Below are 19,894 nucleotides of genomic sequence, written 5' to 3'. Positions count from 1 at the left end.
GGAATTAAAATAAGTTATCACTTTATCTCAGCCCCATCTAAGTAGAATTTTCTTTGAGGTCTAGGGCTTTTTTTTTTTTAACTTTAACATTATATACAATGCTATATACATGTCAGTGTATACAGGAACTCTTTATACAGAGATTAAACATTTGTTGAACAAATCAGCAATATATTACCAGGATCATTTAAAAATAGTTAAGGGTGCCAGAGAGATAGTACAGTGGGTAATGCACTTGTCTTGCATGCAGCTGACTGGGGTTCAATCCCCAGCATCCCATATGGCCCCCTGAACTTGCCACAAGTGATTCCTGAGTAAAGAGCCAGGAGTAATCCCTGAGCAACACTGGGTATGCTCCCCCTACCACCACCAAAATGAACGTTTAGAGGAGAGATCTGTACATACAGAACACAGAAAACTTTGTATTTTGTAAAATTTTTTACTGGAATAAAGGTTTTTTTCCCAAGCTTAAAAGGCCATATAATACTAACATGATCAAAAATCAAACTATGGCTAAATTAAATAATATTAATAGAGGAAAATTTTTCCAAAACTGTGACTAGTGGGTTAATCTAATTTGTACTTACTCATATCATCCAAAATGTCTTCAATTCCTGAAGCACTATCATCAGAATCACCAGTATTATCTGGACACGCTTGTTGCTTCTGAGATGGTGGGAAGTTTTCTAGAGAAGACTTTTCTCCCCCTTTAACATCAATATTCACTTTGTCCACAGAAGAAAAGGAGCTTGGAATTTTTTTCCCAATCTGCTGTGATTCTATGCGCCTCATGTTTTCTTTTAACAACAAATTGGGCACCTTCTCTGCTTCAGCTAGTGAACCAGGTACCTTTTCTGATTTCATCTGAGAACTAGGTGCTTTCTCAGCTTTCCTCTGTGAACTAAGTGCCTTTTCTGCTGTTGTTGCCTGTGAGTTGGGTGCTTTTTCTGTTTTCATTGGTGAATTCGGTGACTTTGGTGATCTTTCTGCTCTTGCCTGTAAACTGGGTGCCTTTTCAGTTTTTGCCTGTGAAACGGGTATCTTTTCTGTTTTCACAGGTGAATTAGGTGACTTTTTTGCTTTGTAATGACTTTGATCTCGAAGGACTAATCCCAAATCTTTAGGGCCTGGAACGCTGGCAATATTTACTTTACATGATTTAACATCTGTTTTTTCTATACAAATATCATTTTGCTTATTTTTTTTACTACTATTTCTGTTTGGAGAGCTGATCACAATTTCTTTTACGGATTTATCATTTCTAGTTTTCAAAGTTTGATTAGTTATAACTTTAACTGTTTTGCTGTCTTCAGAAATAGCCCAAGGACTTTTCTTTGGTTCATGATTTTCATTTTTAGAGATCTTAGACTCTTCCATTATTTGCAAACCTGCTTCTTTCCAATTGTGATACTGTAAAATGGCAGCTCTCCAGTAGTTTGAATTGCTTCAAATCCAGCTTAGGCAAGCAAACTATTGGATTAAAAAGAAAACCTGTTATTTAAAATGCAAATTTTTGAAAATTGGTATGATATATGACTTTTAAAATGTCTTTAAAATAAAAACTATAAAATCTAAATGAGAATGAGGTTTAGCCCACTTTATGTCAAATGTACTAAAATAATTATAGAAACATAGTATCAAATTTAGTGATTCTAAGACCAAACTTTTACTACTAGGAATTTCTACAAAAGGAAATAAACCCTGCAGCTAATGTACAATTAAAATATAGGAAAAAAGAAACAAAAAGCAAAAACTCTGATCTATATGCAATGTAGGAAGTAAGTTTATAGTAAGATCTTGCCATATAACTATTCAATAAATACTACTTTATTATATTTCTAATATACTTCAAATTTGACTCCTAAAATAGAATATCATTTCAATAGACTTTTTCCACCTGAGTATAAAGGAGTTTAAATAAATGCTTATGGGAAAACCAAAGTAATAGTCATTTGGGGGGCCATAGGGGTACTATAAGGGCTAGGGTGCTCGTCCTGCATCCCAAAAACCCCATTTCAAATCCCTGATTACCACATACAGTGCTTTTCTTGGGCACAGAGCCAGGAAAAGGCCCCATGCACTGCTGGGAATAGTTCAAAACACACAAAGAAAAAGTGACATTAATTTTATATGATTTTATAATGATGAATACATGTCATTAAACAATTAAAATATAGAACCCTGCAGAATGTATACCATTAAAGGTAGAAACCTCATGTAATTTATGGATTTAAGATAATAATGACTTGTCAATGTAGCTTCATGAATTTGAACAAATATACTACACTGGTATACTCCAGAAACTAATCCTATGATTGTTATATATGACTCTCTACTTTGTGCTCAATGTTGCTACAATATTGAAATTGCTATTAAATACTGTTTCGGGTTGGGTGTGCAACTCAGAGGTACAGCGCTTGCCTTGCATATAGTGAGACGTTGGTTCCATCCCCAGCAACACAAAAAAAGGGGGAGGGTTGTGGGGGAAGAGTATCTTAAAGTTGGTTCAAATCCCCAAGCACCAGTGTTGTAACCTCATGAACTTGTCACTGTTTGTGACTCAAAAATAAAGGAAAACAGGGCTGGAGCAATAGCATAGCAGGTAAGGCGTTTGCCTTGCATGCGGCCAACCCGGGTTCGATTCCCAGCATCCCATATGGTCCCCTGAGCACCACCAGGGGTAATTACTGAGTGCAGAGCCAGGAGTAATCCTGTGTATCGCCAGGTGTAACCCCAAAAATAAATACGGTCACGGTCTTCCCGTTGTTCATCGATTTGCTCGAGCTGGCCCAGTAACATCTCCATCGTGAGACTTGTTGTTACTGTGTTTGGCATATTGAATACGTCACGGGTAGGTTGCCAGGCTTTGCCATGCGGGCGAGAGACTCTCGGTAGCTTGCCGGGCTCTCCGAGAGGGGCGGAGGAATCAAACTCGGGTCCACCAGGTTGGCTACTTGCAATGCAAACGCCCTACCGCTGTGCTATCATAAAGGAAAAGAAAGGTTTTTAAAAGTATGACAAGGAAAACACTAAAATCAGTGAAAATACAAAATTTTGTTCTAAAATTATAAGGAGGCAGGGAGATAGCTAAGGGATCAGGGGAGCACGGCTTACATTCAGAGTCCAAGTTTAGTTACCTGCCCCAGATGAACCCCAAAAACTTCCAGGTGTGGTCCTGGTAGGTCCAAGAAACCACTAAGCAGACCTTATCACTGATCATCCAACCTAGTTAGCCAAGTATGTTAGAAATGAACCCGAAGCTCACTGAGCACTGCTTGGGAGGTCACCCCACTCAAAAAATAAAATTATAATTAGAACATTTATGCAGTCATCAGAGCAAAAGCTATAAAAACACTGTATTTTGTTGAACTGTTTCTACATTAATAATTGTTTATTCATAATGTTTTGTGAAAATTAGGATTTTTAATGTTCATGTAGTCCTGTCTATCTTAAATTTAAATCTATACTTTCAAAATAAGAACACAAATGATAGTAAAAGCAAATGCATAAAATTAAGTTTTTTGAATGTAGTTAGCTAATGTTAAAGTATGCATGTAGACAGTTAAACATTTCTAATTCACATAACTTTGTCATATAAACACATATATTACCTAAGACAAAAAAATAAACCCTCAAATGTCATTTACTCACAGCTATTTTTACTTATGTCAAAGTATATTTCTCCTCAAAAAAAAAAAAATCCTAAGCTACTAGCTATGCTTCTACTGAAAGACTTACTTAGTCCTAGCTTTTGTAATTCCTATTTACAATATAAACTTCTACATCCTCTGCCTTGATCTTGCCCAGAAAATACTCTTTAATTTTTAAAATTTATATACAACTCAAAAGCAAAAATCCAAATAAAACAATTTCTAAAAAGACAGAAGATCTAAATTGACAGTTTCAAAAGCATACAGATTGCTAATAGATACGTTAAAGATACTCAATATTATTATTAGAAAAATCTGTTCAAAACTTCAATGGTAACACCTCTTACAATTATGAAAGTGAGAATAAATAACAAGTGTTGGTGTTGTGCACTACTGGTGGATATGTGAATTGGTGAAGTTGCCAGCAAACAGTATGAAGGTTCCTAGAAGACTTCGAAGAGTAACAGAGATATTACATTGTTCAATAGGCTGAGCTCATGTTTTGTATGCAAGAGACCAAGGTTCCACTCCCAGCAGTTTATGGTCCTCTGAGGAAGTACTGAGTTGGGAGGAGCACCCATCCAGCACTACAGGATGTGGCCCCCAAACAAAATTTAAGTATTATATGACCCAGCAATTTCAGTTCTGGGTATTTATCTAAAGCAATGTTCCATGCTTAGGGGGAGGGTGTCTGGAATCTACAAGTGCAGTACTATCCTCAGGTGCAACTCGAAGATGCTATTTGTTTAAACTCACTAAAGTCAGCTCATAACACGGTGGCTTACATTTGGGAGTTGGAGGCAGAGTGATTATCTTTCAGAAAAGGAGGCAGTGGGCCAAGTAAGTTGGAAGTCCTCTAATCTACAGAAAAAACACTATTCCAAAAAGACAAGTTGGGGCCAAAGCAACCAGTAGCGAACTTGCCTTGCACACAGTCACTGTGGACCCTAGTTCAATCCATGGAATCACATACCATCCTCCAAATCATCGTCCTCCAAACCATAGTGATCCCCGAGGGACTAAAGAGATCGTACAAAAGGTAGGGTGCTTGCCTTGCACAAGACAACCTGAGTTTGGTCCACAGCACTCCATATGGTTCCCCCCTGCCAGGAGTGATCCCTGAGCATAGTCACAGGAGTAAGCCCTACAGCATCAGGTGTGGGCCCCCCAACCAAAAAAAAACGCTGGACCCCATGCTTAATGCATTACTTACAATTAACCAAGAAACAGGAACTACCTTAATATGCATCAATCGGAAAACCATAACACATACATATAGCACACGATGAGGTTTATCAGCCATTTTTTAAAAATGAAATCTTGGCCCAGAGGAATAGGGCAATGGCTATGAACACCTGCCTTGCATGTATGCAGGGACAGTTCAAATATTCAATGTCTCACATGTGATCACTTCAGCTCTGCTGTCTGCAATCCCTAGTACTGCAAAAGATTTCCAGTCACACTACAGCCAGGTGTGTGTTTTTTAAGTCCCATCAATAGGAGTCATTCTTGCCTCTTTAACAAATTGTGCTGGCAAAACTGGATGGCTACGTGCAAAAAAGTGGGCTCAGATCTCTGCCTAACACCATGTACAAAAGTAAGATCAAAATGGATTAAAGACCTCAACATCAGACCGGAATCCATAAGGCACATTGAAGACAAAACTGGCAAAACCCTCCATGACATTGAAGCTAATGGTATCTTCAAAGATGTCACACCACTGGCCAAGCAAGTGAAAACAGAGATAGACAAATGGGACTATCTTAAACTAAGAAGCTTCTGCACCTCAAAAGAAACAGTGACCAAAATACAAAGTCAGTCTACAGAGTGGGAAAGGATATTCGCCCAATACATATCCGACAAAGGGTTGATATCAAGGATATACAAAGTACTGGTTGAACTCAACAAGAAGAAAACATCCAACCCTATCAAAAAATGGGGCAACGAAATGAACAGAAACTTTCTCAAAGAAATCCGAATGGCTAAAAGGCACATGAGAAAATGCTCTACATCATTAATCATCAGGGAGATGCAGATCAAAACAACAATGAGATATCATTTCACACCACAGAGACTGGCCCACATCCAAAACAACAAAAGCAACCAGTGTTGGCGCGGACGTGGCGAGAAAGGGACTGCTGGTAGGAATGCCGACTGGTTCAGCCCTTCTGGAAAACAGTATAGACAATTCTCAAAAAAATTAGAAACTGAGTTCCCATTTGACCCAGCAATATCACTCCTGGGAATATACCCAGGAGAGGCAAAAAGTATAGTCGAAGTGATATCTGCACTTGTTTGTTCATTGCAGCACTCTTCACAATAGCTAGAATCTGGAAAAAACCTGAGTGCCAGAGAACAAATGGCTGGTTAAAGAAACTTTGGTACATCTACACAATGGAGTACTATGTAGCTATTAGAAAGGATGAAGTCATGAAATTTACATGGAAATTTACATGGTAGTACATGGAAAGTATCATGCTAAATGAAATGAGTCAGAAAGAGAGGGAGAGACATAGAAAGACTGCACTCATCTGGGGAACATAAAGTAACAAAATAGGAGACTAACACCCAAGAATAGCCGAGATAAAAACCAGGAGGTTTATTCCATGGCTTGGAGGCCAGCCGCACATGCTAGGGGAAAAGGCAGCTCAGATAGAGAAGAGAGCACCAAATAAAGGGTGTTGGGAAGATCCGCCCAGGATGGGAGATGCATGCTTAAAGTAGACTATAGACTGAACATGATTGCCACTCAATTCCTCTTTTGCAAACCACAGCACCCGAAAGAAGAGAGAGAACAATAGGGAGTGCCCTGCCACAGAGGTGGGGTGGGATGGGGGGGATGGGGGTGGGAGGGATACTGGGATTAGTGGTGGTGGAGAATGGGCACTGCTGGAGGGATGGGTACTCGATCACTGTATAACTGAAATCCAAACACAAAAATTTTAAGTCTACAACTGTACCTCATGGTGTTTCACTAATACAAATTTTAAAAAAAATAGGAGTCATTCTTGGCAAGCACAACTTTTAAAAAACGGTCAAGCACCACAGCCAGAAACTATAACCTTTGGTAAAAACCAGTGACCCGTGGCAAGCTCTACAGCTCTACAATTAAACTACGTATGCTTCAAATGAAGAGTACAATTCCTGGTGAGTATGTGCGCAAACACCCCCCTAAATGAATGCAAACCTCAACATCACAGCCTAGTGTGTGAGCAGCACAATCTAGTATGTGACCCCCTCCCCCCACCTAGAGCACACTGCTAAAAATGCTGGAACACCACAGTCAGGTATGTATGTGACTCTCAATCACTGCAACATCATCAATAACTAAGCAGTGTTGAGTCTTTTTGCAGGTTCTGCCTCGCACCAAAAAAATTCCAAGCTAAAAAACCAAGTACAAAAAGAAATAGCATTTACTTTAAAATGAAATAAAAGTTCAAGGGATGAGTTTGGGGAATACTCAGTATACACCAAGATATGGGTGAACCATGCTTGATATGCATCATTATGGAAGGTTTCTTCTAGAAAGTCACACCCATTCTAAGAACTAGAGTGCCACCTATTTACTTGCTTTTATGAGTTTCAAAACTGTGATGATGATTTGGGAGGTGGAGTGGGAGTAAAACCATAATGCTAATTTTATTATAAAGAGCATAGTAAGTTTTAGATCTTTCCGGAGTGAAGTTAAATTGTAGCATCAATGCGGGTTAATGGAAAGCCCCCACTCTAAAACAAAGGGAAGTTTCATTAGCAGTCTGCTTTTTTATGAACAGAAGTGCCCAAGCTAGGCAAGGGTACATAGGTGTATGTAGTTTGAAGCCTCAGAATTTTTCTTCCTTAAAGGTTGGGGGAAATGGGCTTTTCAAATGCCATTCGGTGGCTAGGTCTAAAAGCAGATGGACTAAAAAAACAATCAGAGTAAGATCCAGCCACTGTAATCTTTTCACCCTTGTGATGGAAAAATCATCTCCCTATCCATAGGGAATAATTTTTGCCTCAGAAAGGAATAATTTTTCAGTTTTTGTTTGATTGGGTTTTTTTTTTTTGGCAGAGGAGGGGAGTTGGTTTTTGGGCCACACTGGCAATGCTCAGGAATTACTCTTTGCTCTTGCTCTCAGCAATTAATCCTGGTGGTGCTCAGGGGATCATTTAAGATTCCAGGGACAAACCCAGGTCAACTGTATGCAAAGCAACTACCCACTGTACTATTATTCCAGCCCCCCTCCAGTCTTCAACTTTAAAATTTTTATTAGGTGTTTCTTCCTGTATTGTTTTGTAATATACTCAAATTGGAGCAGGAGAGATAGTACCATGGTTAAGGCACAAGCTTTGCATGCAGCCAACCAGTAGTGGGTCCCCAACACCACATATGGTCCCCCAAAGTACTGCCAGTAGTAAGCCCTGACACCAGCAGTCATAAATCAAACAAGCAAACATGAATCATTACAACAGCCAAATCATTAAAATACATATGGGATTTTTGAAAGAAATTATAATGAAAGCTTAAGCCAAGCATACTATACCTTCACCATTATTTTTATTTATTTTTGTTCCTGGGACAAATCCAGCAATGCTCAGGGGTTTGTCCTAGCTCTGGACTCAGAAATAACTTCTGGCAGTGTTTGGGAAATCATAAGGGGTGCTGAGGATCAAACTCAGGTCAGCCATGTGCAAGGTAAGCACTCTACCCACTATACTAACTCTCCAACCTTTCATCATTAGTTGAAATTTTCTGTGTGCTTTGTTTTAGGGCCACACCTATCTGTGACCAGGGCTCTTCTGGTGATGCTCAGAGGACCATATGGGGTGCTGGGGACAGAGCCCAAGTCGGCTCTGTGAAAGGCAAGTACCTTATCCACTGTACTATTGTTCCAGTCCGTTAATTTTACTTTTCGGTTTTGTTCTGGGATCAAACCCAGCAGCACGCAGGGCTTACTCCTGGTGCGGCTCAGGGGACCATATGCATGCAAAACAAGTACCCTACCCACTGCACTATTTCTCCAAGCCCTCATTAATTTTTTTTTTCTCTTTTTGGGCTATACCCAGTGATGCTCAGGGGTTACTTGCTCTGAACTCAGAAATCTCCTGGAGGTACTCAGCAGACTATAGAGATGCAGGAGACTGAACCCAGGTCGGCCACATGCAAGACAAGCACCATAACCAGTGTACAGTATCTCTCCAGGCCCCATTAATTTTTGACTAATTTCATTTTCTAGTAAAAATGTTTTAGCATATTTTGTTTTTGTACCACACATGGCAATGCTCAGGGCTAACTCCTGACTGTGCACTCAGAGATTACTCCTGCCGTGATCAAGGGACTATAACGGGGTGGCAGGGACCAAACCTGCATCAGCTGGCTACATGTAAGGCAAGACCACTATCCACTGTATTTTTACTCTGACTCTAAAAAGCTGAGGCACTTTAATCTACAAAAGAATGTCTTTTTGATCCTGAGTTTTTTTGATATCTGAATTTATTTAATATGAGCGATAGCACAGCGGGTAGGGCGTTCGCCTTACAAGCGGCCAACATGGCCGACCCGAGTTCAATTCCTCCGCCCCTCTCGGAGAGCCTGGCAAGCTACCGAGAGTATTCGATATGCCAGACACAGTAACAACAAAGTCTCCAATGGAGACGTTACTGGGCCCGCTCGAGCATCTTGCTTTCACTATTCTTGATAAGTTCGACATAAACTGTCAAAACAACTACCAAATCTGACTACACCAAAATTCTTATATAAAGCACCAAGGACACTTAATTTTAAAAAATAAAAGTGGGGATGGCAGCAGAGATGGTTAGTCTTTTCCCGTCTCCCCACCCCTTCGGGGTCCTGGTTGTCAAGCCTAGGAACTGCCTCAGGGCCATATTGAAGCACACCAGTGGCCTTGATCCAGAGACTCTGCGGTGGGAGTAGCAGCTCACTGGAGATCTCTCCGGACCCAGTGCCAAGCCAATTTCACCAGGGCTCCTCAGATGGAGCGGGTGTCGCCTCTCCGCCCACTCCAGATAAACCTCTGGTGGCCACAAACTTTCAGAAGAAAAACCCTGGCACTAGGGAACAGGATCTGAGAACGCCAGGCCACAGAGCAGCAGAGACCAGTTAGTCCCGCCCATCTTCCAGCCTCTTGGGGGATGGGGGGTCCGCTGGCTGTCACACCCATGAACTACCTCCGGGCCATATTTAAGGCCTTGATCCAGAGTCCCAAAAGGATATCGAAATGCATTAACTCCCTACAGTAATGTTTCTGGACCCCAATCACTTACATACTTAGAATCCCACAAGAGCGCGGCCACTTCTGTGGCTACGAAACCTCTCATGATATTCACAACAAGCAACAGAAAATAAACTATCTAGAATCTGCGTATAGCAGGCAGGCTTGAATGGTGGTAGGAAAATTGGAAATAATGGTGGTGGGAAGGTGTAGTGGTGGTGAGACTGGTGTTGAAATATTGAATGTAATCAATTAATGTGAACAATCTTATAAAAATAAAATTTAAAACTTAAGAAAAAAAACAAAAATAATAAATAAATAAAAATAAAAGTAAACACGGGGGACCGGAGCACAGCAGTTAAGGATCTTGCCTTGCATGCAGCGGACGGGCTCAATCCTGGCACCATGTATGGCCCCCAAACCTCACCAGAAGTGATCTCCCGGCACAAAGCCAGGAGTAAGCCCTGAGCACTACTGAGTACAGCCCAAAAGCCAAAAATAAAATGGATTCTTGCCTGTAATGTAGCTCAATGGCACACTGAATACTTCACATGTACCTGGGTTGATCCCTGGCAGAAGGAAGAAAGGAAAGCTGAAAAATGCTCAGAGGTAACTCCTGGTCCTATACTCAGCAATTACTACAGGGACCATACAAGATGCTGGGGACTGAACATGGGTCAGACATATGCAAGACAAGCAGCCTACCTACTGTACTATCTCTCCAGCTCTCAAGATTAATTCTTTGTTTTCTTGCAATTATTCAGTTTTCATACCAACCATCAAATGCTGGGACCTAAGAATAGTTTGGCTGCATTACTAAGAAAGTTTCAAATAATTATTTTAACAAAAGAATATTTAATAATTAAAGATTTAATTTAATTTAAACTAGGGCGTTCGCCTTACAAGCGGCCAACATGGCCGACCCGAGTTCGATTCCTCCACCCCTCTCGGAGAGCCTGGCAAGCTACCGAGAGTATTCGATATGCCAAACACAGTAACAACAAAGTCTCCAATGGAGACGTTACTGGGCCCGCTCGAGCAAATCGACGATCAACGGGAGGGCCTTTACCTTTACCTTTAAACTATAAGTAACTGAAAAGTTAATCTCAGAAACAGTTACTGCTCATGGGGCTGGAGCAATAACACGGTGGGTAGAGCATTTGCCTTGCATGCGGCCAACCCGGGTTCAATTCCCAGCATCCCATATGGTCCCCTAAGCACCGCCAGGGGTAATTCCTGAGTGCAGAGCCAGAAATAACCCCTGTGCATCGCCAGGTGTGACCCAAAAAGCCAAAAAAAAAAAAAAAAGTTACTGCTCAGTAACCCTTCAATGGGTTACAAAGGAACAGATATTCTAATAATTACAGGAAGATATCAAAAATTTCCTACTACTTTCAAAAGAATATATAGAGAGGGTTAGGGAGATAGCTCAAGGTTCAGATATTCATGCCTGAATCCCTCCTACACCACACAGACCCAAGCACCACCAGCTGTAACTCTGGAAGCCCTGGGCATCACCAAGTACGGTCCTGGTGGTCCCCTCTCCATTGTCAAACCCAAGCATCAGAACATTGCCAGGTTTGAGCATTGAATAATCCTGCCCAGTATTGCTAGGAGTCACACAGAAGACCCTAAAGCACTGCTTGGGAGTATACAACATCCCCTCACCCTGAGCAAAAAATTACACAATGAACAGTCTGCAAGGGTCTCCAAACACTAAGGCCCACCATCTACTAAATGACTAGAGTAAGACAACAAAGACCCTCTGAGTCATGGCTTTCTAAATTATAAAATGTGACTGAAACAGTTTACCTTTATAGTCTACTTTAACTAAAATGTTATGATCTTATGCAAATCTTAAGCATAGTTAATGCTTAAGTTGTTTTAGTACTGATAACTGTACATTATAGAAATCACCAGGGATCTTCCAAGCACTAAAATGATAGCATTTGTAGACACTGCACAAAAAAAAAAGAAAGAGAAAAAGAGCTTAGTAAACAAAAAGAGTATAGGACTATAGAGATTGAATTACAAGGTATGTATTTAATAAATTCTAAACAAATAGGTCATCAAATATTAAGTCATTAAAATGCTTAATAATCATATCCAGCTGGTTAAAAATTACAATACTAGCAATTTGGGAGAGAGAGTACAGCAGGAAGGGCCCTTGCCTTGCATGTTGCCAACCCAGATTTGTTCCCTGGCACCCTTAATGGTTCCAAGTCCACTAGGAGTGATCACCGAGCAGAGTGAGGAGTAAGCCATGAAAAACACCAGGTGTGTGTGTGTGGGGGGGGGGGGGGAGTAAATAAATAAGCAAAAATTAAATACTAACAGATAGTAAAGGGGTTAAGGTGCTTGCATTGCATTTCAACCCAGTTAAAATATCCAGCACCAAGAGAACCAACAGGGGTCACTTCTCATCACAGAGCCCGGAGAAACCCCTTACAACTCACAGGCGTCTGGGGAATGGACCATACTACAGTGGCTAGGGCATTTGCTTTGTATACGGCCAACCCAGGTTTTCCTGAGCCCACCAGAATTAAGCTCTGAGCACCACTGGGTTCAGCCCCAAAGCAAAGAAAAACAGAACAAAATTTAAAAAATTCCATTCTCTCATTTATGTCATCATACGTAAACCTTACACAGAACCTGTACTAATGAAGCTCTGCCTAGGAACAAGTAGATAAATCTACCTAAATCTAACATTATTACTAGCAAACTACTTGAAGATATAAGTCCCATTCTACAAAGTGAGCCTTACCCATAATAAAAATGATATTCTAGGGCTAAACAGACAGTACAAGGGTTAAGGCATTTGTCTTGCCTATAACCAACCAAGTCAATTCCCTACACACCACCAGGAATGATGCCTAAGCACAAAGCCAAGAATAAGCCCTGAGCACCACCAGGTATGGATTCCATCCCCAACACCCACCCTCCCCAGAAAAGACCCACCTCAAATCTGTTAAATCGGAATTGTACACATCCAAGTCCATGTTGTTCCAAGCAAAAGAAACCAAAGAAATCAACACCAAATCAGAGTTTTGGCTCTTGCTTGCCTTGCAGAGAGCTGGTCTGGGTTTGATCCCCAGCACTTCACATGGTCCCCTGAGCACCTCCAGGAGTAAGCCTCAACACCGCCACATGTGGTCCAAACACCAAGTAACAAAAACCAAGTATTATTAAGACGCTGAAAACAAGAAATGAAATAATTTAGAAAGAGCAGCAACAACATTCCCACATAGAAAAGATCCTCAATAAGATTGACAGCTGTGGGGGTATGGTGCCGCCAGCAGGTCAATCTGTACCTGTGAGGCGAGTGCATCAGCAGCCTCATGGCGCCTTCAGACTTCAAGATACCCCAAAATTGCTGCTGTGCCTTTGGCCAGACCCCAAAAACTTGGGGCGAAGTTTACCAAGAAAGTAAATGGCCAAAAGTTAGGTATGTGGGAAACACACCCACAAACCACCTCCAGCTCAGCTATATAATTGGAGGCAAGGCCTCTTTGGTTCCTGATTGAACTGCTTAATGGACATGATCCCAGAGACTCAGAAACGAATCTCAGAACCCAGTGGCTTTAGGTAGAAATGCGTCTGGTCTCTGCAGTAGGCTACCGGTGCTGGACCAACCCAGGTGGGAATAGGTTTCGTGCCTTGGCCTGTTCCCCCTGGCGGCCCAGTGGCCGCCATCCGTCTGAGGCCACTGGATAGTCACAGTTGGGCCCCCAATGATGAGCCACACAGGGCCTCACGGGATGAGGGTGGAGCTGGGCTTGTCCTCCCCACCCCAACGAGACCCCAAGTCATCGCCCACGAATGGCCTCTCTGGCTCCTGATCAAGCTGCTTAAGGGCCATGATCCCAGAGACTCAGAAACAAATCTCAAAACCCAGTGGCGTTTGGCAGAAATGCATCCAGACTCCATAGTAGGTTACTGTCGCCGGGCCACCCCAGGGAGGGAAAGGGTGTTGTCCCTCCGCCTGCTCCCTCTTGGCGACTTGGCGGCTGTCATCCTCCAGAGGCCATTGGACAGTCAGGCTTGGGCCCGCAGTGACGGAACTTGTTGGGTCTCACGGGATGGGGGAGGAGGTGGAGCCGGGCCTGTCCTCCCCACCCTAACGAGACCCCAAGCCATCGCCCACAAACGGCCTCTCTGGCTCCTCATCAAGCTGCTCAACGGCCTTGATCCCAGAGACTCAGGAGCAGATCTCTAAACCCAGTGGCTTTTGGCAGAAATCCCTCCAGATTTAAGTGTTAAAATTTCAGAATTTCAAAACCACATGGCCCTACTGCAGTCACACGACATCATATGTTATTCATAACCAGCAATAGAACACAAATTGTCTATTGTTGCCTTTTCAGCAGATCTGAGTGTTGGGGTAAAATCTTAAATAATGGTGGGTCTGGTGTTGAAATAGTGAATGTGATCAAAGTAGAGAGAGAGTAATGTAGAAATCATCTGCCCCACAGGCAGGGGGAGGGTGTGGGAGGGGGGTATACTGGGATTTTTGGTGGTGGAGAATGGGCACTGGTGAAGGTACGGGTGTTTCATTGTATGACTGAGACTTAGACCCAAAAGCTTTGTAACTGCTCTCACGGTGATTCAATAAATAAAATTATAAAAAATGGAAAAAGAAAAAAAAAGTAAGGTGGAGTTCATGCACAATTCAATCAGCTAATCAGTGGCTGAATAAATAGCAGTATTCCTACAAAAAAAAGAAAAAAAACGATTAACAGCTGATTTTCTATCAAAAACTATAGAGTAGTTCTGGGATATAACTCAGTGAAAGTACACATCTCACATGTTTGCAGCACTGGGTTCAATCCCCAGCACTGCTCCCTGCCCACTTCCATCCAAAGAAAAGGGAAAACAAGGGAGCCAGAAAAAATCAGTTATGACTTATTCTTTTTTCCCATTTTTGGGTCACACCAAGCTATGCCACTGGAAACAGAGCTGAGCACTATGAGGTACTGCCCCATATATTTTAAAAATTCAGGGCCAGAGCAGTAGGTAGGGTATTTGCCTTGCACAAGACTGACCCGGGTTTGATCCCTCAAATCCCATACGGTCCCTCAAGCATCGTGAGGAATAATTCCTGAATGGAAACCCAGCCAGGAATACAGGTATGGAACAAAAGAAAATAATAATAATAATAATAATACCAACTGTTTCTAAACCGTTCTAAAAATTTTTTTTTAAAAATCACTTCCTAACTCATTCTATACTTTCTGTATCGCCTAGAAGTATAAACATACATGCAGGAGCCAAAGAGCAAGTACTAAAGCCATGGCTCTTGCCTTCACGTGGCTGAATATGGTTTAATCTCAACACTGTACCATGGGTGGCTCAAGCACAAAGCTAAGAGTACTCCAAGTACAGCCCAAACCCTCTCCCTCAAATAAACATACATGCAACAACCATCAACAAAATACTGGCAAATCAAATTCAGTGGTCTATTTAAATATATTCATATGAACTTAGTATATTTATAAAACGTGATGGTAAGATTTTTTTCTCCAGAATTTAAGGGTGGCTCAATTGAAAACCAATGAGATACAGTGTATTAACAGATTTTTGTTCTTGTTGTTGTCTTTTAGGGTAACCCCTGGCGATGCTCAGGGGTTACTTCTAGCTCTGCACCCAGGAATACCATGAGATGCCAGGGACTGAACCCGGGTCCACTGCATGCAAGGCAAATGCCCTACCCACTATACCATCACTCCAGCCCCAAGATCAAGGTTTAAGAAGGAAAAAAAAAAAATCACTTCTCTGAACTGATGCTGGATAAAGCATTTGATGAAATCAAGCACCTTTCTCTGGTTAAAAAAAAAAAAAATCATTCAATTTGGGGCTGTAGAAATAGTACAGCGAACAGAGCACTTGCCTTGCATATGGTCAACCTAGATTCAATCCCCAGCACTCACTCCATAGGTTCCCCTGGTTCCCTTAGCACTGCCAACACTGATCCCCGAGTGCAGGGACAGAGCAGAACTTAGCAGAAATCAAAAAAACAAGAAATTTCAATGTCACTGGGGAAAAAAAACCCCTCAATACGAAATAAGGTCTTAGACAACACACACAAAAAATTAACCATATCATAATTGTGAAAACCTGAAAACTACCCCCATAAACAATATATGCATTTTCCATTTCTACTTAATATAGCACCAGAAATTCTAGTCAGAACAATTAGTCAAGGGGGAAAAAATAAAAGATATGCAAATTGGAGAAGAAGTAAAATTATCTGTTCACAGATGATTCAGTTTTATATGCTAGAAAATCCTGAAGATCATACCCAAAAACAGCTAACAAATGAACTCATCAGGTTACAGGATACAAAACTAAAGCATAAAGACCATTTCTATTCCTATGAACCAGCAATGAACTATCCCCCAAAAAAACAGAAATTAAAGTTTTCTCATTTATGAGTATCAAAAAATGTAGCACTGTAGCACTGTCCTCCCATTGTTCATCGATTTGTTCGCGAGGGCACAAATAACGTCTCCATTGTGAGACTTGTCACTGTTTTTGGCATACAGAATACATCAGGGGTAGCTTGCCAGGCTCTGCTGTGCGGGCGGGATACTCTCCGGCTCTCTGAGAGGGGGAGAAGAATCGAACCTGGGTTGGCCACGTGCAAGGCAAATGCCCTATCGGCTATGCTATCGCTCCAGCCCCATCAAAAACTCTAATACTAACAAACTCAAGGACCAGGGATATAGCATGGCAGTAGAGATGTGTGTGTGTGTGTGTGTGTATTTATTTATTTCACATACCTATGTCCAGGGCTGGAGCGATAGCACAACGGTAGGGCTGCCTTGCACAAAGGCAACATGGTCGACTCGAGTTTGATTCGTCCGCCCCTCTCGGAGAGCCCGGCAAGCTACCAAGAGTATCCGGCCCACACGGCAGAGCCTGGCAAGCTACCCGTGATGTATTCGATACGCCAAACACAGTAACAACAAAGTCTCCAATGGAAACGTTACTGGGCCCGCTCGAGCAAATTGATGAACAACGGGAGGACGGTGACAGTGACAATGACCTATGTCCAATTACCTGCACCACACAAAAATTAAGTAACAACAACAATATTAAACTTAAGGAAGGGTCAGACTGAGCATACGGGTTTTTTGGCAGTGGGATGGCAATGGTATTTTGATAGAGAAAATGATAATTACTTTACTAAGACTTCTTTAAAAAACAGATCCTCAAATAATCACAAGTGGGATTTTTTTTTCTCATTGATGTTATAATTTTAAAAATAATAGGGGCTATGGGGCTGGAGAGATAGCACAGCAGGTAGGGCATTTGCCTTGCATGCGGCCGACCCAGGTTCGATTCCCAGCATCCCATATGGTCCCCTGAGCAGCGCCAGGAGTAACTCCTGAGTGCAGAGCCAGGAGTAACCCCTGTGCATTGCCGGGTGTGACCCAAAATACTACAGAAGGTTGGGGCTGGAGCAATAGCACAGTGGGTAGGATGTTTGCCTTGCACGCGGCCGACCCGGGTTCGATTCCCAGCATCCCATATGGTCCTCTGAGCACCGCCAGGGGTAGTTCCTGAGTGCAGAGCCAGGAGTGACCCCTGTGCATCGCCGGGTGTGACCCCAAAAGCAAAAAAATAAAAAAATTAAAAAAATATTACAGAAGGCAATTAAGACTCAAGAACATTCTGTATTCCTGGATACCTTCCAATCTACTTTCCATGCTGGTCTCTTTTCTTTACTCTGATTCTGTCTAAATTTTAAGAATCCGATCCTTGCAAAACACACTTTAGGCTTATGTGCCCTCTTGGCCTCCAGCTCAAAGAAATAAATCTCTGGGAGACAAGTTTTCAGTTATTTCAGTTATTATTCATGGGGGGGGGGATCGTAAGGACCCTCTGATAGTAGTAGTAGTTGTTGGTGTTGTTGCTTTTGTTTTGGGCCACACCTGAAGATACCAGGGCTGAGTCCTGGCTCTACTCAGGGATCACGCCTAGCATTGCTTGGGGAATGTGGTGTTGGCCTTTGAACCAAAGTGAGCTCTATGCAAGGCAAGCACCTGTAACTCTAGGACTTTAACTATTATTAAGCTCAATGAACCAAAACAAGCTGGAGCAATAGAGCAGCAGGTAGGACATTTGCTCTGTACACAGTCAATAGAGGTTAGATTCAATTACGATCCCCCAAGCCCACAGGAGTAAGCCCTGAGCCCTGTCTAGTGTGGCAAAAAAAAAAAAAAAAATTCTCCTAAGAGAAAATACAGGAGGTAATGCACTTCAAGCACTTGCTTTATTTGAGATGGCCCAGATCTAATCCCCTGAGCACCACCAGGGGTCACTCCTGACCACAGATCCAGGTATTGCCCCTGAGCAGTCAGGTGTGGCCCAATACCAAGAGCAAAAAAAGAATCCCAAAATCTGTTTTAAGCTGCTTTTCCTAAAGTTGGAAAGTGGTTAGAATATATCAACTGTCACCAATTATGAACTCACTCACTCATTCTTTTCACTTATGTCCAATAACTGATACTGCTAACAATATTCTGAGGATGCCTAAACTACCCAATATGGGACCAAAGCAACGCCTCGGGTCTTGCCTTGTGTACAGCTAATCCAGGTTCAACACACGGCATCCCATATAGTCCCCGGAGCACTGCCAGGAGGGATTCTTGAGTGCAGAGCCAGAAGTAAGTGTACTACCACAACACCCAAACGGAGAGAGAGAACACAGGGGATTGCCCTGCCACAGAGACAGGGGGGATGGGGGGATGGGGGTGGGAGGGATATTATCCATGGTGGTGGAAAATGGGCACTGGTGGAGGGATGGGTATCTGATCATTGTATGATTGAAACCAAAGCACAAAAAATTGTAAATCTACAACTTTAAAAAAAATAAAATAAAATAAAGGGAAAAAAAAAAAAGAAGTAAGTGTACTGCCCAAAACCAAATAACTCCCCCCGCCCCCGGAATAAAAAAAGAAACCTATCCAACACTATCCAACATGAAACACTAGATTACATGCAATCAAAATCCCAATGGACATTTCTTTCCTTTTTTTTTTTAAAGTTATTAGTCACACCTGAGGATGCTCAGGAGGTTACTACTGGCTCTGCACTCAGAATTTACTCCTGGTACTGCTGAGGGGACCAGAGCACTGATGTACTCCTGGCGGTGCTCAGAGAACCAGAGCACCAATTCCTGGCATATGGAATGCTGGGAATTGAACCCAGGTCAGCCACATGCAAGGTAATGGTGTGCTATCTCTCTGGTCCCATTTCTTTCTACAAAAACAGAAAAACTCAAGACAGAGATAACTCAATAGACTCAAGTGATGCAGCTATGCATGGAGGAGGCCCAAGTTTGATCTCCAACACCTCATAGTCCATTGACCCTTGAGCACCACTCAGTACCAGTACCCTGCCCCATCCCAAAACAAGATCAATCTTAAAATGCATAAGGTATTTCATAGAACTGTGACTAGCCGAAACAATCTAGGAAAAGGAAAAAATATCAGATGATTCACACTGACTTCTAAAGCTACAATAATCAAAACAATCTAATACTTGTATAAGAACAGGCATACAAACTGATTGACTAGAAAAGGATACAAAAATAAACTATCATATGTATTACTGATTTGACAATACTGTAAAGTGTGCCCAATGGGGGAAAGGAGTCTTTTTTAACAAATTACGCATGTAAACCAAATGTCAAAGGATGCTGAAACCTGACTTTACGCCAGTTAAAAAATTAGTTTAGGACAATGGTGCAGAAAAAAGTGCCTGCTCTCGTGGGAGGCAGAAGTGGGAGGGAGAGAGGCTGTAGAGATAGCACAACAGGTAGGGTATTTGCCATGCACGCGGCTGACCCGGGTTCGATTCCCAGCATCCCATATGGTCCCCTGAGCACCGCCAGGAGTAATTCCTGTGTGCAGAGCCAGGAGTAACCCCTGTGCATCGCCAGGTATGACCCAAAAAGCAAAAAAAAAAAAAAAGTGGGAGGAGAAAACGAGGGAAACTAGAGGTAAGTGCAAACTGGTAAGGGGATTG

At 42.1% G+C, this 19,894-nt stretch overlaps 1 protein-coding gene across 10 annotated transcripts in view; it reads right to left on the bottom strand.

Annotated features, from left to right (window-relative positions):
- Positions 1-19,894, bottom strand: part of TUT4 (terminal uridylyl transferase 4) — a 122,842-nt gene that overhangs the window by 89,280 nt on the left and 13,668 nt on the right. For 9 of the 10 annotated variants that reach the window (XM_056122245.1, XM_056122247.1, XM_056122249.1 and 6 more), the window contains exon 2: positions 588-1,470. The exons of the other annotated variant lie outside the window; for it this stretch is intronic. In XM_056122245.1, coding sequence (XP_055978220.1) covers positions 588-1,377 — 790 coding nt within the window. In that variant the 5' untranslated portion in view covers positions 1,378-1,470. The remainder of the gene's footprint in view (positions 1-587; positions 1,471-19,894) is intronic. 10 annotated transcript variants of the gene reach the window in all.

Source organism: Sorex fumeus, unplaced genomic scaffold (assembly GCF_029834395.1).
Source record: "Sorex fumeus unplaced genomic scaffold, SorFum_2.1 ptg000045l, whole genome shotgun sequence".
Lineage (NCBI taxonomy): Eukaryota > Metazoa > Chordata > Mammalia > Eulipotyphla > Soricidae > Sorex > Sorex fumeus.
The sequence above is the reverse complement of the archived record's forward strand: the minus strand, read 5'-3'. Positions and strand labels throughout refer to the sequence as shown.